General features: G+C 39.1%; 3 protein-coding genes across 20 annotated transcripts in view; 1 reads left to right on the top strand and 2 right to left on the bottom strand.

The window, feature by feature from the left end:
* The first annotated feature begins 741 nt into the window (after nucleotides 1-741).
* On the top strand, nucleotides 742-16,554 carry fmnl1a (formin-like 1a). 2 transcript variants are annotated; one of them, XM_079851064.1, is made up of 26 exons: nucleotides 742-1,588; nucleotides 4,055-4,138; nucleotides 5,930-6,016; nucleotides 6,180-6,253; nucleotides 7,611-7,694; nucleotides 7,893-8,036; nucleotides 8,155-8,266; nucleotides 8,363-8,439; nucleotides 8,521-8,614; nucleotides 9,198-9,272; nucleotides 9,378-9,488; nucleotides 9,639-9,788; nucleotides 9,891-9,992; nucleotides 10,156-10,426; nucleotides 10,525-10,791; nucleotides 10,896-11,020; nucleotides 11,314-11,516; nucleotides 11,593-11,827; nucleotides 11,911-11,979; nucleotides 12,060-12,140; nucleotides 12,404-12,533; nucleotides 12,657-12,820; nucleotides 12,917-13,018; nucleotides 13,237-13,338; nucleotides 16,148-16,253; nucleotides 16,452-16,554. In XM_079851064.1, exons 1-26 carry the CDS (start codon nucleotides 1,424-1,426, stop codon nucleotides 16,514-16,516), a joined length of 3,279 nt encoding a protein of 1,092 aa, XP_079707190.1. In that variant the 5' UTR covers nucleotides 742-1,423; the 3' UTR covers nucleotides 16,517-16,554. The 2 variants fall into 2 exon arrangements, with proteins under 2 accessions (XP_079707190.1, XP_079707189.1); XM_079851063.1 differs by having other exon boundaries at nucleotides 9,636-9,788.
* Nucleotides 16,555-17,726: 1,172 nt separating this feature from the next.
* LOC307171557 (uncharacterized protein) lies at nucleotides 17,727-22,109 on the bottom strand (the record flags this gene model as incomplete). Its single annotated transcript, XM_079893253.1, has 2 exons — nucleotides 17,727-21,984; nucleotides 22,086-22,109. 2 exons carry the CDS (start codon nucleotides 22,107-22,109, stop codon nucleotides 21,436-21,438), a joined length of 573 nt encoding a protein of 190 aa, XP_079749379.1. The 3' UTR covers nucleotides 17,727-21,435.
* The window catches only part of srcin1a (SRC kinase signaling inhibitor 1a), a 120,097-nt gene continuing 118,306 nt past the window's right edge, over nucleotides 21,894-23,684 (bottom strand). For all 17 annotated transcript variants that reach the window (XM_079849628.1, XM_079849633.1, XM_079849620.1 and 14 more), the window contains one exon: nucleotides 21,894-22,279. In XM_079849628.1, the coding sequence (XP_079705754.1) occupies nucleotides 22,277-22,279 (3 nt within the window). In that variant the 3' untranslated portion in view covers nucleotides 21,894-22,276. The remainder of the gene's footprint in view (nucleotides 22,280-23,684) is intronic.

The raw sequence follows: 23,684 nt of genomic DNA, 5'->3' as shown, positions 1-23,684 counted from the left end.
TTCCTTCAAAAATCTGTGAGAGCATGGGGCAGCTGTAGGCCTACACATCGTCATGTTTTGCAGTGACTGTCCCTCAGACCAACTAAATCACATTTAAATTTAAACCAGAAATACGACGGTACAGACTCGACTTTCAGCATTTCAGCATTTCAGCATTCAGCATTAGCATTGATAGAAAAGACTCATTGTTTGGAACTGAAACACACAGATAACCTGTACAACAGAGTACTACAATCGAAGTCTTCTTGAGGAAAGAAATAAGGATGGATTTTGTGTAAAATTATCAGTAGCTTTGATGAGTATAATTTTTATTTTTGTCCCCGTTTTTTCTGTGCTGCTGAATATGATTTTCTTCTTCATTTTTCCTGTCAATTTATGATCCAAACTTTTTTCTTCAAACATTCATACTTTTGTAACGTCTGAAGAACGACAGACAAGGAAGGCTCCGTGTCTGAACTTTCTAATCGGAACGCAAAACAACTTACTCGCTCGTTTCTCTCTACCCGGCCTTTTCGAACTCACCGCATTAACCCTATAACTGCCGGTGCAAAATAAAACAGCAATTTCACAACTATTATAAAGAGTCTGTGTGCTATTAAAAGGATATTAAGAGGTGGATTCATTAAGGTACGACACCACTGAAGGCCTAAGTGTGAAATGCAGCACCCGCACAGTGCGCCACTGACTGAAACTGACACACCCATGCAATGCTCTGTCTCTCTCTCTTGGCCTCTCTCTCTCAGTGCGAGGTGTTCAGGAAGCTTGATGCTTCTGCTTTTTTCTGTGGTTTCCTCCTGCTCTCAGACGGCTTCTCTCTCATTTCTGTAACACACACCAGTGTGCGCGGACAGGTGCCTTCGTGTAAATTTACCAACATCTGTATTTTCTTTTGAAAGAAACTTCTGTAGGCTTGATCAGAGGGAGTGGAGTTGTGAGAAAGATGCTCCAACATCTGAAGCATTTAATAGAGAGGCAGACTCGTGGAGAAAAGGCCTGTTACACCGGTAATCAACACACTCAGCCGTACTGAGAGGCTAAAGGAGCTGAGCTTTGAAAGGACTGGATTGTCTTTATTGTGAAAGTATTAGCAGAGGCCTTTCTTGTTCCTTTTTTGACTAAGCAAGACTGAGAATATTACAATTTTCGGCTTTTTCGAAAGCTTCTTCACAATCACTTGCATCATCCTGGGATCAGTTTTTGTTTAAAAGGTGTCTATATTTTCTGACACTATGTCCTAAAGGAGTCTATGTGCTTCCACCTACACTGGATCTAACTGACTAGAAAACTTTAAACACTTCAGTGGATTTTGACCTGTGGATTGCGGAGAGATTCGTCTGGATTTCTCCAGAGTTTGGCCTATTGGAATTGTCCGTGGTTGATCCAGAAGCAGTTCAGTATCCTGGAATTTCTAAGGAAAGTTGTGATGGGTAACGCAGCTGGCGGGTTGGAGCAGATGGAGGGGCAGGAGGCCAAAGGCTCAACAGGAGGTTCAAACCCTATACCCTCCACACCTAAAAAGAAATGTGCCCCTCCTAAACTACCCATGCCCCCCGAGGAAGAGCTAGAAGAACGCTTCAGTGTGGTTTTGGTGAGCTCTTTATACACAGACATGTAAACAATATGTAGCAACACAACTAAAGCAGCTAATCTTGTCACTTCCTGTCAGCCACTATGTTAGGACGTTAACATTGTTTTTTCAGTATTAAATTCTCTGTCTTTGCATTTTGGAAACATATATCGTAGCTGTAGCAAAAAAAAAAAAAGAGTGTTCTTGTTGTGAAGACAATTGGACACAACAGACAATCAAAAAGATCATCAGATATGAGCAATTCAAAGCAAATGCAATCTTTGGTAACACTTTAAGGTGTCTTTGTTAAAGTGTAAAAATAATGAACTTAGGGTTAGGGTTAGTTGCATGTAATTATGCATAATTTATAGTAATTACTATAGTAATTACATGTAACGTGTAACAAGGACACTAAAATAAAGTGTTGCCCAATCTTCCACCTGAAATGCACAATTAAGTCAAATTTGGCAAAACACTTCTGACTTAATGCAATCCATTTAGTCACATTAGTTCCACGTGGGATTTTGGTACAGGAACTGCTAATGGTGGGATGACAAATTAGGCAACTTCTTAAGAGAAGTCATAAGACAAAAAGAGGCCCTATATTCTTGGTGATGACTGACCTTTTATTCGACTTTCATTTCAGTTTAAGACACCAGTGTCAGTTGGCTATCCTCTTAGATATGTCATCGAGTTTGTTGGGCAATTGTTTGTCTCAATTAATTGATGCTGAATGGAAGCTCAGTTATCTTCCATGTGGTCCCACTCACTTCAACTACAAAAAATGGAAGCCTGTTTCCATCTCAGAGTAAATAATAGTGGCTTATCATAAATGCAACTATGTCCCAACATTTCTTGTTTTGAACTTCATCTCAAAGTTTCTCTGAGCTACAAATGGGCTAATAAATGACCATTTGATCCTTCTGAAAAGACACAATCCAGGTCCGGTGATGAGTTGGGATACGCTCACACTAAACCTGGCATTATACTGCTGAGGAATAAGGGACATCCTACAGTTTTGTCCTGGACCTTTTAAATTCAAGCGACAGCTTTGGTTAGAATATGAGAATGTAAAACCATTGCATGCCAATGGATATCACATTTTGCAGTCATTTCCTCATCACAGGCTATACTTCCATAAGCCCTGAACTTTACATTTGGTGCATAATTATCAACTTAATCTAGTCTCCACTTTATTCACTCTCTTGTTAAGTACCAGTAGACCACAGTTAGTCCCCCACCCTACCCCACCCCACCCTTCTCTCTCTGTTCCTCCAGTAACCGCTCAATGCATTTCGCTCTTTGTGCACACGACTTTAAAAAAAAATAACCCTACTCAGAGCGGAAACGTCTTACTGCTTTAGGAGGAAACACCCAAGAACAGTGTTTCTACATTAAACACCCTTTCTTTTTTGACAAACCACACCATCTTAATTTAGTTGACAGATGCAATTTTCAGGTGAAAAAAAAAAAAAATCAGGTGGAAAACCTGTAAAATAAAACGTAGATCTAATGATGGATGTTTGTTGCTAATAATGTGTTTAAGTGAAAGACATGAAACAACTGTGCCATCTTTTCAGGAAGTCACATTGCGTCAGACTGGAAACTGACAGCATATGATTTTAAAGAGAAAAACATGAACTTAAGGGTAAAATATTTAAAAAGATATATGTACATAACATGATAATTCACAAAAAAAAAAAAAAAAAAGGTATTATTTACTTACCGTCATGTTGTTCCAAACCTGTTTGACATTATTTATCTCTTCTGTGAAACAACACAGAAGACTATTGACTTACATTGAGAAGTTTTTCAAATTTCCACAAAAGTCATACAGGTTTGAAATAAAATGAGGGTAAATAGTAACCTAAATGATGACAGGATTTTCATTTTTGGTTGAACTATCCCTTTAATATCAGAAGTAGGCTAAAGAAGGAACAATTGCATCATAACACATTTTGTAATGTAGACGGTCACATTTCCTTCTCATGCATCAGATATAAACGGCGATCATCATTGTTACATATTCATGACGTAAATGTCAAATCAGATGGTATTCGAAACTGTGTGAAGAGTTAATCAGCTGCAATATACTTGTTAATGTCAGTCTCCTTCATAACTCATCCTCAGACTTTGCCATGCTATTACTCCAGAATTCAGATGTTGTCATCAACATCACAAACCAGTTAGTATTATAACACTGACAACAACTTCTGTTCTTTTTCTTGCACAGCTTAAACCCGATTCTGGATTACGTATCACTGGCGGCAATTAAACGATTTTGATATCCAAAATTAGAGATGCAATCTGTCTATTGCAATCCGGCATTTTGTGATGTGTGTGTGTTTTTTTATTTTTTACGTGTAAGCTTCAAACATTCATACTGCAGTCATTTGAATGCGTCTGCTGGCATGTTTGTACAGTTCTGCTAGAGATTTTGACCTTGTGTTCAGGTTACTGAAGTGAACCTCTCATTTCTCTTCTCAGAGCTCCATGAATCTGCCTCCTGATAAGATGAAGCTTCTGAGTCAGTATGACAATGAAAAGAAATGGGAGCTGGTTTGTGATCAGGTGAGAGACTACTGTCATCTGTCGATCAACTTTGTTTTTCATTTTATTTTTAATAATGACTGAAAAGTAGAACTGAGATGCCTACATCTTGATCGTTTCTCCCATTTACTTCTCATTTACGGAGTGAGACATTATTCATTCTGAAATACGTAATGAATGACTCATATTGAAATATGTAAGTCACTTTATTTTTGAGCAGTTTTTCTCTCTGCATTTCTATAATACCTCATGTCTGCAGTGTAGATGTGACCTTTAGAGGAAGTTGTCTGGTAGACTATATTGAGATACATACCAGAAGCCTATATGAGAGCTGAACACTGTAATATAAATATCAAGTTATATGAGGACTGTAACTAGGGATCGTTAAAACCATTTTTAATTGTTGTTGTTGTCATTTTTATATTTTATTTTTGGGGGTATATTGCATGATATTTAGCTATGACCAGTTTATACAAGCGCCTGAAATGCAATGAGTAAAACAGCATTTAAAGGGATAGTTCATCCCAAAAATGAAATTTCTGTCATCATTTACTCCCCCTCAAGTTGTTTCAAGCCTGTATGAATTTCTTCCTTCAGTTGAACACAAAAGAAGATATTTTGTTGAATATGGGTAAAAAGGCCCAGGGCCCCATTGACTTTCATAGTATGAAAAAAAAAAAAAAGGAAGTCGATGGGGTCCACCAACTGTCTGGTTACCGACATTCTTCAAAATATCTTCTTTTGTGTTCAACATAAGAAAGAAACTCATACAATTTTGGAACAAGTTGAGGGTGAGTAAATGATGACAGAATTTTCATTTTTGGGGGAACTGTCCCCTTAATTTATCACTCCAATCATATATCAGAGAAGACCCAGACAGTGTATTTTTTGTTTAACTTTTCAATGACGGCAAAACATGATGCTAGTGTGTGGTTAAAGCGGATGATGTAAAGGTTTATACTGATCATGACACCTCAACAGGAGAGAAAGAAATTAGAGGGAAAAATTCGAGCAGCGGTATGAGGTCAGACTCTTAAGGTGGTGAAACCATGTCTACGCACTTCCTGTCTTAATATTTGTGTCTCTATGACAACTGTGGGATGCAAGCTTTAGCTATGTGTGCAGAGTTGTTATGGCAACAGGTGCACACAGCTAATGTATTTCTTACTGTGGGCATGATGTAGGCTATATTCCACCTTCAGGTAAAAAAACAAACAAATAATACATCTGTCATACTTAGACAGTATCTTAGATTGATATACACTACCGTTCAAGTCTGGGGTCTCTAAGATTTTTTTTTTTTTTAAAGAAATTAATACTTTTATTTAGCAAGAATGCATTAATCAAAAGGGACAGTAAAGACAGTTATAATCTTACAAAAGATTTCCAACTCAAATAAATTCTGTTTGATTATATGCTTTTGAACTTTCATTTTATCTAAGAATCCCAAAAAATGGATCATGTTTTTCACAAAAATTTAAGCAGCACAACTGTTTTCAACATGAATGATTTATGACGGATCATGTGACACTGAAGACTGGCTTAATGATGCTAAAAATTCAGCTTTGACAGCACAGGAATGAATTAAAATATTACTGTTTTACTGTATTTTGATCAAATAAATGCAGCCTTGATGAGCAGAAGAGACTTCTTTCGAGGACAATAAAAAAAGATCTTACAGACCGCAACATTTTAAATTGGCGTGTATATAACTGGAATAAATAAAACCTTGCTATTATTTGATGGTACTAAAGAGCATTTAAATATCTTCTAGTCCCCATCAACATTTGTCTTTCTCCCAATGTCTATTAGGAGCGTTTTCAGGTGAAAAACCCTCCCTCAGCTTACCTGACTAAAATCAAGAGCTTCTACCAGGACCAAGGTGGAGTGGTGCGCAGGGTCAGTACTGTTCTTTCCCTCAGCACCTCCGTACACTCTCATTTCTCTTTTACCCCATGTCAGTGCTGACACCCACCTGTCAAAATGTCCAGCTGAAAACTCAGTTCAGAGTTTCGCTTTGAGGTGAATGATTGTCTGTCTCTCTGTGATTCCTTCTCCACAGTTTAAGAAGCGAGTGCAGGAGTCAACTCAAGTCCTGAGAGAGCTGGAGATCTCTCTCAGAACCAATCACATTGGGTTAGTGGCAGCTTTATTTTCTAGTACAGTGCAATGATAGACTTCACTGCTACTCCTGAATAAAAAAATGAAAGATACTTTTGAACCGGAATAATTGAATGCTTCCATAGGGACATTTCGAGATTATGCTACATCATGATAATGGTTAAATTATTAATCATGATTATTTTGGTTTTATTATTTGGTTAAACCTTAGAGATAGTTCACCCAAAAATGAAAATTCTGTCATCATTTACTCACCCTCAAGTTTTTCCAAACCTTGTATGAGTTTCTTTCTTCTGTAGAACTAAAAAGAAGATATTTTGAAGAATGTCGGTAACCAAACAGTTGACGTAGTGATTGATTTTCATAGTATTGAAAAAAATTGAATCAACCATGGGGACCATCAACTGTTCGATGACCGACATTCATCAAAATACCTTCTTTTGTGTTCAGCAGAAGAATGAATCTCATACAGGTTTAGAACAACTTGAGGGTGAGTAAATGATGACAGAATTTTCATTGTTTGGTGAACTATCCCTGCTCTTAAAAGCTAGAACTGTGAAATTCCTATTAAGAATTAGAATGATTCCAAATTATGTTCATGTTTTTCGGTCACACTTTAGATGAGGGTCCAGTTCTCACCATTAACTAACTATTAACTATGTCTTTTGCCTCAGTAAACTCCTAATTACTGATTATTAATAGTTAGTGAGGTAGTTGTTAAGTTTAGGTATTGGGTAGGATTAAAGGAGAACTCCGTTTTTTTGTAAATTTGGAGTTCTGTCAGTACAGAAAACAACGACAAAAATCGGTGTTGCCTACACCGTGTTATCCTCTTTTTAAATTTTGCACTCTGTTGACTTCAATGGGGCAAGTTTTAAACCTGCTTTTAGCCTCTTAACATCCTTGATGTGTCATTACAAGTGCCCAGCCATGTGAGTGATTCCTTCTGAGTGAACACGGTGAATCTGACTGCAGTAGATGTGAAAGATATGAATAAAAATGAAGTTAATTCGGCCAGCGCACATACCTGTATTTACATCCTGTTTTCGGTCGAAGTCCACAGTAGTCGATTGTCGAGTTCACGTGCATAGGTTTAGTACGTACGATCATGCGCCGAACTCGACAACCGATTTTTGTCGTTGTTCTCTGTACTGACAGCACTCCAAATTTACAAAAAAATGCAGAAAAAGGCATTAATATGTGGTTTATAAGTACTAATAAATAGCCAATATCCTAGTAATATGCATGCTAAAAAGCAACTTAATAGTGAGAATTGGACCCTAAACTAAAGTGTTACCTGTTTTTCTATTAAAAACAAAAAAGACTTTGTATTGTAGCACTTTTCTCACGATATTCCTTTTATTCTTTATAGGTGGGCTCAGGAATTTCTGAATGAGGAAAACCAAGGTTTAGATGTCCTGGTGGACTTCTTGGCATATGCTCAAAGTGATGCACCGTATGTTTATTCTGCCATTACTAACATTTCCCATAAACACCATTATTGTCATCTAATGAGTTTGCAGTAATTGTCCAAGAAGATTTTAAGACTAAATCTTAGATTCTGAAAAAATATTTAATTCACTCGCCACATTAATCGCATAGTCTCTCCGCAACAAAAAAATGACCTCAGATCCTGTGCTGGCGTGTTTCTCAGGTTTGAGGTGGAATCTATAGAAAATGGCAGCTCTGTATTAGACAACAGGAGGTTGTCAGAAAGATCCGTGGAGGATCTAGCCAAAAATGTCAGCCATTCTCCCACACACGGGATGACCAGAGCAGCACGTGCACTCACTGTCCGGTGAGTCAGAACACACCTTAAATTACAGGGATTACATGTTTAGTTGTTCTTCTCATGCAGATCAAGTGTATTTGTTCATGTGCTCATCTTTTGTTCATTCTGTGCTTTTCCACGTCAGAATATCTTCTTTGGCCCATAGCAGAAAAACTATGCGAAATGCCCGATTGGCCAGTCAAAGAGACGATGTTCACCTCTGTATTATGTGTCTGCGTGCGATCATGAATTATCAGGTATGTAGAAGTGAGGAGCACATAAACACAAGACACAGCTACTCAAAAGATCATTTTAGAAGAAGCTAACGGGACTCGTCTGTTTTTTTTTAACAGTCTGGGTTCAATTTAGTGATGACGCACCCCAGATGTGTCAATGAAATCACACTTAGTCTCAACAACAAAAACCCCAGGTAAGGGTGTATTTATAGGGTATGTGGTTTGTGTGTGTTTGTTGTCTGAGTTGGTAATAAACTTCAATACACTGTCCATAGGACTAAAGCTCTGGTGCTAGAGCTGTTGGCGGCAGTGTGTCTGGTTAGAGGAGGACATGACATCATTATCTCAGCCTTTGACAACTTTAAAGAAGTAAGATGACTAGCCTTTCACACATTTACATACATTGATGGAATGGACAATGGAAAATTCAAAAGAACAGCATTTATTTAACAGAAATATTTTGTAACATTATGAGGCCTGGTTTCACAGACAGGGTTTAGATTAAGCCATAATTAAGCCCTAGTTCAATTAGGACATTTAAGTAGTTTTTATAAACATGCCTTAGAAAAAAACATTACTGCTGTGCATCTTGAGACAAAACAATGGCACTGACATATTTTAAGATATGCCAGTGCATATTGTTTTCAGTTAAAACAGCTGCATTTTAGTCTGGGACTGGCTTAAGCCTTGTCTGTGAAACCGGGGGTTAATATATTTACTGTCACTTGATCATTTTAAACGGACCTTGCTGAATAAAAGTATAAATTGATTTAAAAATAAAAATCTTACTAACCCCAAAACTTTTGCACAGTTACATAAATATCACAAATTATGCTTTCAATACTACACAAATGCCTCCCAAACACAAACAAGACTATACATTTTTGTAGCATAGGATAATGTGGGTGTCTTGCTCAACACTTACCTCTATGTGTGGCCCTCCTTCTCACAGGTGAGCGGAGAGAAGAACCGCTTTGAGAAGCTAATGGAATACTTCATGAATGACGACAGCAACATAGACTTCATGGTAAGCTTTGGCGTGAATCACATTCATTTTCAGTTAAGATGACGACAACAATTGATGAAATATGAATGATTTTGTACTATATCTATTTGATCTTTTTCTTCACAGGTGGCTTGCATGCAGTTCATAAACATTGTGGTCCACTCAGTGGAGAACATGAACTTCCGTGTGCATCTTCAATATGAGTTCACCCAGCTGGGTCTTGACCAGTACTTAGAGGTCAGTCTAATGTTACATAAATCTTACACATACTTTCAGATGTTTTCTATGCAGTGTGTGTTCATGAAGCTGTGCATGATCCGTCTGACATAACACACAACTGTTTGTTTGTTTGTTTGTTTGTTTGTATGTATGGGTGTGTGTCAGCAGTCCCTAAAGGACATGGAAAGTGAGAAGTTGCAGGTGCAGATTCAGGCGTACTTGGATAATGTGTTTGATGTTGGAGCTCTTCTGGAGGATGCTGAAAGTAAAGGGGACATAATGGAGCATGTAACAGAACTGCAGGAGACCAATACACAGGTTAAATATACACTATCCACACAAACACATTAGCACATAATCATCTACCGCATGGCACACATGCCTTTTACTCATAAGTGTGTGTATATTCTTGTGCTGTAGCTGAATGCCAGATTGCAGGAATATGAGAATGGAGCTCTGGAAAAAATGTCAGAACTGGAGAAACAACTAATGCAGGCCACTAAAGAATCAGCACTGCTGAAGGTATTAAACTGCATTTCTCTATGCTTTGCAGTGTATATATTTAGCATGCCAAGTGCAGTACATACATGTAATGTACTTAAAAAATGTAAAAATTGGGAAACAGTCACTGACTAACTCTAAACCTTTACCTGTGTGTGTGTGTGTGTGTGTGTGTGTGTAACAGGAGAGCTTGCGAGAGTCCTGTACCCAGGTGAGCACTTTGCAGCAGAGAGAACGAGAACGAGAGATTCAAAGGGAGAGAGAAAGAGAGCAAGAGCATATGTCGCAGCCCTCACAAGTTGAGAGAGTGAAGGTGAGTGAAAAGGAGTCCAAACTGGAGGTGAAGCTGAGGGAACTGCAGGAGAAAGGCTTAGTCCGACTGGAGCGCACAGCCTCTGGAAGCCTGGATATTGAAGTCATTCCAGTCACCATAGAGAAAATTGTCACTCAAACAGGTAGGAGCACTCCTAGTGGTTGGCATCTAGTGAACTGAAAATGTTTACCTTTAGCTGGCTACATTGATGATAACATAACATCTGTTTAATGTTCACAGTGACCATTTCAGATCCTGCTTCTCAAGCCACGCCCCCTCCAGCTGGAGCACCGCCTCCACCTCCTCCACCTCCTCCACTACCTGGCACTGCAGCGCCTCCTCCCCCGCCTCCGCCACCACCACCACCTCCTCCTGGAAGTGGAGGTATTCCACCTCCCCCTCCTCCTCCTCCCCCTCCTGGCGGAGGTCCCCCACCACCCCCGCCCCCACCTGGCTGTGGGCCGCCACCCCCTCCAGGAGCTCCTCCTGCCCCTGGGGCTGAGACAGGTGAAGGGACAAAACTTTTTACAATTACAGGAATAAGCATACAGACAGGCAGCTTGAGCTGGGTGACCGTATACAATATCCATCTTTTCAATTGTTTTACACAGGACCCAAGGCACGCAAACCAATTCAAACAAAGTTCAGGATGCCTCTGTTGAACTGGCAGGCTTTGAAGTCCAATCAAGTGACAGGAACGGTGTTTAACGAGCTAAATGACGAGCAAGTGTTAGAGGTAATAGCTAAGAAATCCTGTGCACAAAAATTAACATTCTGTCATCATTTATTCACCCTCATGTCATTCCTGTATCACTTTCTTCAGCGGAACAAATAATTAGTATTTTGAAGAACCTTACAACTGTTTTTGTTCATGCAATGAAAGTCAATGAGATACAAAATGGCACTGGACCCCATTCACTTTCATTGTTTGATAAAATATTATTTCAAAATATCTTTGCCCAGAAGAAAGAATGTCATACAGATTTTTGAACGACTATCAATTAATCTATTCCACTTTCGCTTTCTAAGGAGATAAATATGGATCTGTTTGCGGAGCAGTTTAAGACCAAGGCTCAAGGTCCTGCACCAGATCTTTCTAAGCTCAAGGTTAAGGTGGCTGAGAAGGCCCCCAGTAAGGTGTCCCTGCTGGAGGCTAACAAATCCAAGAACCTTGCCATCACCCTCCGCAAGGGAGGCATGAGCCCCAATGACATCTGCAAAGCCATTGAAAGGTATGTATTAGCTCAGGTTTTACACCAAAAAAGCTAGACTAGCATGGAAACTCAATTCTCTTTGTCTTTTTCTCAGATATGATCAACAATCTCTGAGTCTAGACTTTCTGGAGCTTCTGGAACGTTTCATCCCATCTGAGTATGAGATGAAGTTACTCCAGAACTACGAGAAGGAAGGGCGGCCACTAGAGGACCTGAGCGTTGAGGACCGTTTCATCAGCAGCTTTGGTAAAATCCCACGCCTTGCTCAGAGAATCAATACCCTCACCTTCATGGGCAACTACCCTGAGAGCTTGAAACGTCTGCAGCCGGTCAGTTCACATCACAATTTGGCTATTGTACCTGACACAATGCATATGTTTTATTAAAAAAAATCATCCTTTTGTTTCTGTAGCAATTGGATGCCATCATTGCAGCTTCGGTGTCCCTCAAGTCTTCATCAAAGCTAAAAAAGATGTTAGAGGTGAGTAGACCTCATTTGTGCTCAGATGATTTAATGGGGAGCTCCTTCAATGCGACTCACTTGTCAATCTCCTGCTTCAGATCATCCTGGCCTTTGGGAACTACATGAACAGCAGTAAAAGAGGAGCAGCGTGTGGGTTCCGTCTGCAGAGCCTTGACCTGGTGAGTGAGCTTGTATTGCTTGCTTCAGTATTATGTATGCAGAAAGTTAAAGGCCTAGGTGAGAGTTTTGGGAAGCTCTTTTTGTATTAGTTATGAGAGATGGCTGAACTTGCACATAGAGACCTTTGATGTAGAGGCATCTGAAGCAGAAACAAAGAGGCTAATGGATTCTAAAGAAAACTTAATCTATCTCTGCATCTGTCTTTAGTGGCGACAGTAAAACTCACAGTGTCCTCACTGTCTCACTCTCTTGTGTCTTTCAGCTGTTGGATACTAAGTCCACAGACCGCACACAGACTTTGTTACACTTCATTGCGAATATGGTGCATGAGAAATACCCTGAGCTCGCCTCCTTCCACACTGAACTCCGCTTTGTAGACAAGGCTGCACTGGGTAAGACATACAGTATTAATGGTACAACATAGTTACATCGCATTATATACTTTACATACAAAATGTACAATCACTGCTTATCAATAATTAATGTACGTTCTCTTTTCAACTTTGCCCTCTCAGTGTCTTTGGACAGTGTGCTACAGGATGTGAGATCTCTGGAGAGAGGGATGGAAGGGACCAAGAAGGAGTTCCTAGTGCAGGATGACATCCCAGCACTGAAAGAGTTTGTCAAGGCCAACAGTGACAAATTAGACTCACTTGTTAAAGATGGCAAGACCGCACAGGTGAGACCACAGGACCATGCATGCACACATGCACATGAACACAAATTATTTGATGAACTAATTCTTGCTGACTTTTTCTTCTTTTCTGCCAACAAGGAGGCATACATGTCTGTAGTGGAGTACTACGGAGAGAACCCAAAGACGACGCAACCTTCCATGTTCTTCCCACTCTTTGTCAGGTTCATCAAAGCTTATAAGGTGAGATACAGTAACATTTACCCATTTACCCCATGTTCATGTCAAAACATACCCTTATTTAAAGCCGTTTGATCATTTACATACTTAGAGGAATTCTTTGAAGTACGTAAAGGAATAAAAAGTTAAACAAACTTGTTAAATGACCTGAGCACTATACAAAGATCTGCACCATTTGATTATTAATTACCATAATGGTGTATTATTGTTTCACACAACAGCAAGCAGAACATGACAATGAACAGAAGAAAAAACAGGAGATTGCAGCAGAAGAACAGGCAGCAGCCCCTTCCCCAAAGAAAAAAGATGGCACCCCTCAAAAGGTTTATTTACAAAAGACAAAAAAAAAAAAAAAAAAAAAAAAAATATATATATATTTTTTTTTTTTTATTATTATTAAAACCCCCATTGCAAATCAGGTTTATTGGCAAAATTTACAGACTTTCAGCTGTTTACAATAAACAAGTATAACAAAAGCAATTGAAATAGCTCAACACAACAAATGTTTCAAATGGTTTCCCCAAATTCAAAAATGCAACTTTTAATGACTTCCACAGTCTCAAAATTATTCAACCCCTCATGACAAGCATATTTAGTACTTAGTAGAACACCCTTTTGCTGTTATGACCTAGCCTGGATGCCAGCTGAACTTAGCCCCGCCCACAAAAATTTTAGGTCGGGAAGTTTGGTCTGGACTTGATCAGTTGAGGAGCTATTATGCCCTAACAAAAGTTGTTCGGACCAATCAAATTGTCAGGGTGGGCTTTATACGATGATGGACAGATGAGCAACAGTAACGTAATCATCCACGTCACCAAAGAGCGCTTGGGTTGAATTCGTTTACAACAAAGATGACTGCCGCTGGAGAACTGAGATTTCACGAGTTCACACTTACAAATAAGTCAGATAGAATAAATGCATATTTGGCGTGCTGTCCGAGGAGAGGCTCCGGGCTCGGTATTCGGCCCGAACCCAAAGTACTCCCCCTGTATTCCTGGCTGTGGAAGAACAAGCCGAGAGTGAGTGGAAGGATGCTGAAAACTGTCAAGGAATGTTAGCTGAGTTGACAGAGTGAATAAATATATGCTTCCTCTCATGCTGATAGGGTAGACATGGTAATTGTTTGATGACAAGTTGATTGGATTGATTATTTGAACGTGCTCCTCCCGAACTTTGTTTATAAAACATCATGTGTAGATTCTTCCATCGCATCTGTTATAGAAGATATCGACCGCGATCAAGGCATTTGTCGATCGGAAACATGTATGAAAAACATACGTCACTTACTCCGTTGCTCTGATTGGTTGTAGGTCTATCCATTTGAGTGCAGAGGCATTTTCTTTCCTGGTTCGGTTGAAACAGGCCCCATAATCACAGCCCAATGGAGCAGTATCAGACTCACATTCTGACTAGAATCTGAGTATGACGACATCAGGCTAGTTATGACCTGCAGTAAACGAGATGAATAACCAGACACCAGCTTCTGGCAGCGTTTCTGAGGAATCTTAGCCCATTCCTCGTGAGCAATGGCCTCCAGTTTAGTAATATTCTCGGGTTTGCGTGCTGCAACCGCCTTCTTCAAATCCCACCAGAGATTTTCTATGGGATTCAAGTCAGGTGACTGTGATGGCCACTGTAGAATCTTCCAGGACTCCTTCTGCAACCAAGCCTTAGTGGAATTTGAGGTATGCTTGGGATCATCCTGTTGGAAGGTCCAATGACACCCAAGCTTCAGCTTCCTCACAGACGGCGTGACGTTTTCTCCTAGGATTTCCTGATATTTCAATGAATCCATCTTGCCTTCCACACGCTGCAGGTTTCCAGTGCCAGAGGATGCAGAGCAGCCCCAGAGCATCACCGAGCACCACCATGCTGAACTGTATACAGAACTCCTCCAGTCATACAGCTGATCCACAGGGCCGAAAAGTTCCAGTTTTGTCTCATCGCTCCACAGAACACAATCCCAAAATATCCCCTGTGGCATATTTATATGATTTTGAGCCCTTTTCTTGTGCTTTTGGATCAGTAGTGGTGTACGTCTTGGAGTTCTGTCATGGAAACCGGATGCGTTTAGTATGCGTCTTACTGTGCAAACTGAAACCTGTTGCCTGTTGCCACCAAGTCTTGCTGCAGGTCTTTTGCAGTCACTCGAGGGTTTTTCTGAACCTGCCTTCTGAGAAATGTGGTTGCAGCCGTTGTTAGCTTTCTTTTTCTGCCCCGTCCAGGTAGTGTAATCACGTTTCCTTTAACTTTGAACTTGTGAACTGTGCTTCTAACAGGGTCTCTAGGAGTATTTAGTGCCTTCGCTATATTTTTGTATCCTCTTCCTTGTTTGTTAAAGGGTGACGATATCTTCTCTTAACTTTTTGGACCATTCTTTTGACTTTGCCATATTTCTAGAATGTAGTCAAAACGTGACACTCAACAAACCTAGCCAGTTCAGGTATTTCATGTGCTTTAGCTCAAGCACACCTGGTGCGACTAATGAAGCCCTTGATTATTACATCAGGTGTGCTTGAGACAACACCTGTTTTGCAGATTTGTGCTGTTTTGAGGGATTCTATTCAGGGGGTTGAATAATTTTGAGACTGTGTCATTAAAAGTTGCATTTTCAGTTGAATTTGGGAAAACCACTTGAAAAATTTGTTTCAATTACTCTTGTTTGATTTAATTGCAAACAGCTGAAAGTCTGTATATTTTGCAAATAAACCTGATTTGCAACAGGGGTTGAATAATGTAGATTACAACTGTGTGTGTATATATATATATATATATATATATATATATATATATATATATATATATATATATATATATATATATATATATATATATAGCAAGACAGGCGCGGACTCCTGCTGTAACTTTACCCTACTTTAGAAAAACTAATTTATATAATCTCTTGATTTATACACTTCTTTGACAATTTGTAATATTTGCGTTATTTTATTTTTGTAATATGGGTTCTCATCCAATTTTTTGAGGAGGCACTGCCTCCCCCGCCTCCTCAGAGGAAATGCCCTAGATATATATAAACTATAGCATTTTATTTAATTGAATTTAAATAAAGCAATGACTGGAACTGCACAGCTGAAGTTATTCCCCTGAAAAACTTTCTCCTACTCTGATCAGGGTCCCATGATGCCCAAAATGCCTCAGATGGACCTGATTGCAGAGCTAAAGAAAAGACAGGTGAAGCCCCAAGTCACAGACGGGGCCATCGAGGGCATTATCACAGGTAAAAATGTGTTGTGTGTTACAAACCATAAGCACTTTCCTTTAGATATACTTTTTTTATGGTGTAAACTGTCAAGGGTGATTTGCCACCTACAACTATTCTATATTTTAGGTCAGGTAGATTGAATATCTAATATTTAATGTGTAATAACCTGAATGGTAAGACTCTATTTTTCCCCATGTTTCTGTGTGTTATTAGATTTAAGAAATTCACCCTACAGAAGAGGTGATGGTCGGAGAGCAGCTCCACGACAAGACAACTGAGGGTTACCTTAAAATACTTCTCTCCTTCCCGCTGGACACTTCTGTACATAAAAACCTGGTCTTATTCTTTATATATTAAAATATTTTCAATCTGTGCAGTGAGAAAATAAATCTGGCTAACACATACATACAAACACACATTCGCAGAAAATGCACACAAACACAAACAAACACACTAACAAACACATTACATGCTCTTAAAATGAGAATCTGTTAAAAGCCATCACAATGTAATTGTACATAAGGCGTAAAAATAATTTTGTACCATCACTTACTTAAGCTTAAATTTTCCTAATTTTCCTAATGAAATTGTGCTCGAAGATGACAATACTTTTATACAGCCTATATGTGAAATACAATTTTTTTTTTTTTTACAATTCTTAAAGTCAAAGGTTAAAAAATTGTACAGTAGTATAACATGTTTTATATATATTGTGTGCTCTTAAAGAAAAAAAAAGACTCCGTGTAAATGTTGTTGTAGAAGAGAGCTGTACTTTATTAGACACACAACCACAGCAAGTATGTACAAAAGGTCTCAGCTCTCAACATTTTCTCACAGGAAAAAAATAAAATAAAGTCACATTTCTCACAAAGTTATCATGGCATCCACACTGACAAATTAAATTTCATTTTCTTCTGTATCTATAGGTGTTTATATATCTTATTTGTATATAGAGCGATTCTCAGTTGGTACATTACTCTAGTCTATATGGGAGGGTCACAGCGTGGGTAAAGGGCTCGCACCATTACTGGAGCGTTGATGGTCATTGAGCTCAGTCATTCAGTAAAACACACTCAGAGCTTGCCAATCAAGTCTGGTTACCACATCACCACAGGTTACAGTAAGACTGGACATGCCTGAGCCACAAAGATATCAGACATATAAAAAGTCATTTTTTTCCTACTTCGACTCTACAGCTGTGAACCTCATATCAGTGCACTTAATTTCACTATTCTCTCCGTTGACTCTTTAAAAAAAAAAAAAAAAAAAAAAACATGTAAATAACTTTGTTTTTTAAAATCATCTGCACCGTGCGATTGCTTTTAGTATGTACATGCATTGCTATAATTATTGTTTTTAGTATTTTTTAACTTTTAATATATAGCTTATAACTCCATCTTTTAAATAAAACTTTTTTTTTCTGGACATAATTTTGTAGGACTCTAATAATTACGATTTTATTTACATGGTATAGTCTTATTATCTTTCTTTTTTTCTTTTACTGTTTTGTAGTGTTTTATTATTATTCTTTGATGTCATAATTTTGTAACATCCACACATCCATGTAGAAAAATCTCACTTAAGGGACTAAAGAGCTCTGGTAAAATATTCTACATAAAGTCGTTCCATCATAGAGCATTTAACAAAGAATGTGCTTTCTCCAAATTACTCTGTGTTATTTTTGGCCAAGTAAACCAGATATACATACTATAACTAGAAGAAGCATCCAGCTCCTAATTCCTGCTGTCTTTCCAAAGGGCGAAAACTCCAACCTGCGAGTCAAAATTTGCATATTGTGTCAGAAACACTTAAGCACTGAAGTTTCACTGACCAAGGGATTTGAACATTCACTCAATTTAAACCTCTGTTTGTCAGTAGTGTCTCACTGAGGAATTACACTATAAGCAATTTGCAGACTTACTCCCTTCCACTAGAGGGCAGACGAGTGCTGTGCCATTTCATTTACATGTGCCATTATTTATTATATTGTTAATGTCACCCAAAGTAACGGTTAGAAAATAACATTCTCAGGTCACAATACAGAATCATAAGTATCAGCAATAAATCAGATTCCACCCAGATCACATTACTTGAATTATTTTGACTGGCTGGCTGGATTATTATTAATTTTTTTTTTCAGATTCACCCAACACTTAAAACAACTCGTAAAATTATAATTAACAAAACTATAAACCTGTGGTTAAAATGCAGCTATACATTGTACATGAACTGGGCTGTACAGAGTCATATTTTCAACTCAATATACAAAACACTTCTCTTGTGAATAAATAATTTTCTAGTGTGCTATATATTTCCTCAGGATTACAAAAACAAAAATATGTACAAATAAATCTCAGTTAATATAAAACCAATGAACAAAAAATATACAAACGCAAATCTCGCATCATACATTTTTACTAACTGTGTTGAGTGAAAAATAAATGACTAACTTTTAAGATGTACATATCATGTGTGAGCTGATGTCTTTTGAGAGAGAAAGATCCTATTTAAAAAAAGGGAGATTTCACCACCTTCCTACATGTGTTCAGCGCAGTCTCTGAGGGGGTCAAGAAAGTCTTTTCTTAGCTCACATACTAAGAGGAAGTACTATAGATTCTTAGCCTCTCCATTCAAGCATGAAACCCACTTCTCGTTTCTGAGAAATCATAGCCACAAGGGTAACGTTTTGATCATTTGAGTGTGCTCACTGCAGCTTGAATTGCTAAATTCGTCTCTTTTGCTATTTTGTACTAGTAGTTTGGTCTGGGTCTTTAAATAAGCCCTTAGCAGAAGAGCTGTGAATATGTTTCTTACTGGCAACTTTGCAGACAGGACTTAAAAAGATCTAGAGTCTGAAAGATCTGGAGCAAAAATCAAGAAAAGTTTCAATCTTTTTGGACAAATGTGATTTTAAGGAGTTAGCAAACCAGTGAGCCACCTGTTTGTTCAACTTGTAACTAGCAAATCCAGGCATGAATTACAAATATAGCATTGCTTTTTTCTTTCATTCACAGATGTTAAATTCAAACAAACACTGTGGTCAAGCCATGCCTTAAATGAAGACGTTTCAATGCATGTAACAGCCTACGCTTGACCTTTTTGCCTCTCACAGCACCTCCCATGTGATTCATTGTGAACTTCGGACATGAATTACTGGCCATTTTGGCTGCGAGACACGGAGTAACACCACTAATCTCTCTCTCTCTCTCTGGCCATTTACTCTTTACTAAGCCATTATTTTAAACCCTGAACCACGAGCAATCAATTTCACACATTCATTTTGTCAGAAAGCTGGAAAAATCTCCCATTTTCCTCTATTCAAACTCATTCTATTCCGCTCTCACTCACCTTTTCACATTTAAATTCTCTGAGCTCATGAGGAAACCTGCAGGTTGTGGCACTGACAAATTCACAACATAGGAATACCCTTATGAGAAGGAAAAAAAGCTTTAACATTGTGTGTGTGTGTGTGTCTGTCATGAGAACTGGAATAATAAGAAAAGATGAGTGGGCATAACCAGAGCCTCAATGAAAAAAACAACAACAACCACTCAGTATGCAACATAACCAGATATATACCGTATGTGAAATTTTTGTATCCCCATAGCTAATCATAAACTGGCACACAATTACCTTCCTAAAATGATCTTTGTCTGTGTCTGTGGTTTTGATAGAAAAGTAATCAAGGTTTGGAAAAAGGATTGCTCTGTTGGAATGCTCTAGCACACAGATGTCTTCCACTCGATGGTTCACTTCCACTAGCATACATGCCGTGGAATTACCCTCAGTCTTCTTGCTTGTGCAACCCCTACACGGTGAACCTAACCATCTGTTTGTTCATTTTATATTGGAATTAAATTTCGCAATCTGGGAGGCCAAAAGGTTAAGACAGCTTGTGCCGAACGTTTGATGATTGTCAGATCATTGTACTTTAGCCACTAAAACCTGTTGTGCTTCTTTAATGACAACTAGGGATGTATCCTAAATATATCCTTACATAGGGAAACTGTGACTGTTAAGAACTTGAAAAAACAGCACCAAAACCATCCCATAATATACTATAGAAAGTAAGCAGGCTTCCATTTTCCAACAATTCCTCTTTTGCCATGACAACTTGTTAAACCAAACATGTAAAATTGCTTTATGAAGACTTATTTGAGAATAAAATTTGACTCTTAGGCAGTGCATGTGTATTAAAAGGATATTTTACACAAAAATGAAAATTCTGTCATTTACTCACCAGCATGTCTTTCTAAACCTGTATGACTTTCTTCTGTGGAACACAAAAGAAGATATTTTGAAGAATGTTGTTTGACCACACAATGAAAGTCAATGGGGTCCAAAACAACACCCACTGATTTCCACTGTAGGACAAAAAATAAAAATAGAAATTCGGAAAGAAAGTTTGGAACAATGTAAGAGTAAACCATGACAGAATGTTCATTATTGGGTGAGCTATCCCTTTAAGGGAGTGTATAATCAGCAAAATGTTAATCATAGCACCAATTTGAGTTATTTTCCTTTAGCAGTACGACTGATAGCCAAAATCTACAATTAGAACGAGTGAGGTTGCCTTCACATTAAGTTTTTGCTGTATTTTTTTTAACATTCCTTTTGTTGATATAGATATGAGCAATAAAACGTCTCAACAAACACCAACTACTACAGTACTCACTTTCGATTATTGCAACTCTACTTGGTTTTACATAGTCTTACAGTCTTGATTTTACACTTGATGGACATCTACCGAACTCAGCTAGATCTCCAACATGTGAGATTTGGCAAATGAATGAGGGTTTGGGTAAAGAGTCCTTCCCCAGGCCTCCCGTGGGTGGTGTGATGCTGGCTGCGTGGTGGAGCTGGAAACAGGCTGGTGGTGAGTGTCCAAGCCCATCTGTTGGTTGTCTACAGGGGAACTGGCAGAAATGCATGGTAGGTAGGGTTTACAGTTTGGATCTGCTCACAAACTGAAGAAAAGGGAACCCACGAGGCAGAACGATAAGTTATCTGTCTCAGTGCACCACATCTCTGTTATCCACAAGTTGTCTTGGTAAGAATAGCCAAGGAACAGGGAGTCAGAAACAAAAGCTACAGAATCTAAGCCCCACAAAACTTTCTATTAGGTCAGTTGCATTTCATTTCATCTACTTGTGCTGTCTGCATCCTATATATGAAACAATTCCAGTACCGTCCTTCCTTATTCCGTGTCATCCCGAGTCACCGTCTTGGGGTCAGTCTTGTTCCGTTCCTTGTCAAACTCCAGGCTGTGGATGACGGAGGGTTTTAGGGTCAGTGAGGACAGACTCAGAGAGGTGAGAGCCGAGGGTGATGAGGGCGAGGAAGAAGACGTGGGTGAGGTCGGAGAGGGAGGGGAGCGGCCATTGGAGATGGGAAGAGGAAGGCTTGAGGAGTCGAAGTTCTTCTCTCTCAGTAATCGGTGGTGTCTGAAGGTGGACGAGAGGAGGAGGGCCTCGGCTGAGAGGCTGGACGCGGAAAGGCCAGCCAGAAGTGCTTTGGCCTGGTTGGAGGAGGCAGTCAAGGAGGACAGCGCCACCTCCTGGGGGTACTTCCGTAATCTGGAAGGCAGGTGGCCAGAGAAGCTAGCGGCTCTGGTGCTTGCGAGGAGTGACTCTGTTGCTCTGGCTCTGCTGATGTTCAGACTTAGAGCCTGAGGGAACGGATGGTGAAGGCAAAGTGGGGAAATAAAGGACAAAAGAGTGGGTAGAGAAGAAACAGAGCGTAAAAACTAAGAATAAAGACATTTTGCGAGATGTTTAAGGTTTGGTTTAGCTGTAATGTGTCATTAACCTCTCCCACAAGACAGTTTCTCTAAGGAATGAATGAGGCTCTGGAGAATAATGACAACTGCATGATGTATTAGGCCATTTAAACCTATATAGGATCGACTAGGAGGAACTGGGTAAAGGACTGTAGGCTTCAGTCAGGAGATGCTGATGAAGAAGTGTTGGTGAAGACGGCAGAGTAGGAGGTGGACAAGCCTTGGTCAGGTCGGGTTGGTTTGGGTCGCTAACTTCTGCTCACTGGGTCGAGGGATTGAACGTGAATGGTTGCCATGAGGGCCGACGAAACGATGGCAGGTGACACGCAGGCAGGTAGCGGTGACAGAGGACAATGCAGGAAGAAGGGGAGGATGGGAGGAAGACAAACACAGGACAACGTTATTCAGGTTAGGATCATTCATGCATGATGCTAGCCTGGTACACAATTCAACGTGTGGATTTCACCACATAAGGGCGAATCCACATACATTTAAAACACTCACAGTGCACTATGTAAGAAGAAACTGACCATTCACAAAATCTTGGTGGGTTTATTGAACATGAGCGTATACACATCTCTATTTCCATCGGTCACTCACAAACACTCTTTCGGTTCCTGTGTGACAGGAATCTGGAAGTGTTCGACTGAGATCTGCTCAAACTCTAAGCAGCTGTGAGGGAGATGGATGGACAGGACGAGTAAAAGGAGTGAAGAGGAGAGTGATGGGGGTAAAGAGAGAGCCCAGAGAGCCTGGGTCTTTCCACATGAAGTGCCAATTATTCCACCCTGATAGAGCAGAAAAAAGACTCTCCATCTCTTTCTCGCCTGTATCTCTCCTCCCCTTTAACCTTCTCCCTCTCTTTCATTTCTCTCACTCTTTTCCTTTTCACCCAGCCTTCTCAAAAAATCCCCGGAGAACACAACTATGGTTGGAGATTAAAATTTGCAATCTGAATAATTTTTTTTAAATATAGATAAAAGAAAACCTTCAAGAAATATGTGTAACATAAGGATTTTTTACTAAATTTGAGAAAATTCCTTTTATTTTGCTGTAATGTATTACAGTTTCTACAAAAATATTAAGCAGCCCAACTGTTTTCACTATTGACAATAATAAGATGAAGGATCATAAGATACCAAAGAGTATAATGGCTGCTAAAAATGTTAAAATATATATATTTTTTATGTATTACAGAACAATAATACTATAGTGCTGATCAACTAAATGCAGACTTTTTTGAAAAATCTTACTGAGCCTAAACTTTTAGTGTATATTTAATTTTCACTCAGTTCACAATTCACAGTTAGTCTAATAAAGACAAGGTCAGAAACAGCAGGTGAATTAGACCAATAAAGACTGAATGAAGTATTTGTGGAGGAATGATGTATTGATTCACTTTTCATCTATATGAGCAGCCAGGGACAGCAATCATTTGAAAGATAAAGTCTTTTCAGAGAAGGCTAGAGTAGAAAACTGAATTAAATGTGGATCAAAAGGCACAGCATGCAGAAAAAAAGGAATAAATGAAATGAGTCTGGGTGAAAAGATGTGTGTACAATGTACATAAATGTTTGCATCCATTTGCAGCTAGGAAAGTTAAGAGAAAAAGGAGATATACGCAGTCCACTTCAAAGGGAATAATTAGCTCTTACACTGACAAGTCT

This window comes from Squalius cephalus, assembly GCF_949319135.1.
Source record: "Squalius cephalus genome assembly, chromosome: 1".
Lineage (NCBI taxonomy): Eukaryota > Metazoa > Chordata > Actinopteri > Cypriniformes > Leuciscidae > Squalius > Squalius cephalus.
The sequence above is the reverse complement of the archived record's forward strand: the minus strand, read 5'-3'. Positions and strand labels throughout refer to the sequence as shown.

Bases quoted from the DNA above. Each gene is read 5' to 3' on its own strand.
- fmnl1a (XM_079851063.1), top strand. From the start codon at position 1,424: ATGGGTAACGCAGCTGGCGGGTTGGAGCAGATGGAGGGGCAGGAGGCC. The intron at 8,037-8,154 runs GTGAGTCAGAAC...TTTCCACGTCAG, and splicing joins GCACGTGCACTCACTGTCCG to AATATCTTCTTTGGCCCATA. The intron at 9,273-9,377 runs GTAAGCTTTGGC...TTTTCTTCACAG, and splicing joins ACAGCAACATAGACTTCATG to GTGGCTTGCATGCAGTTCAT.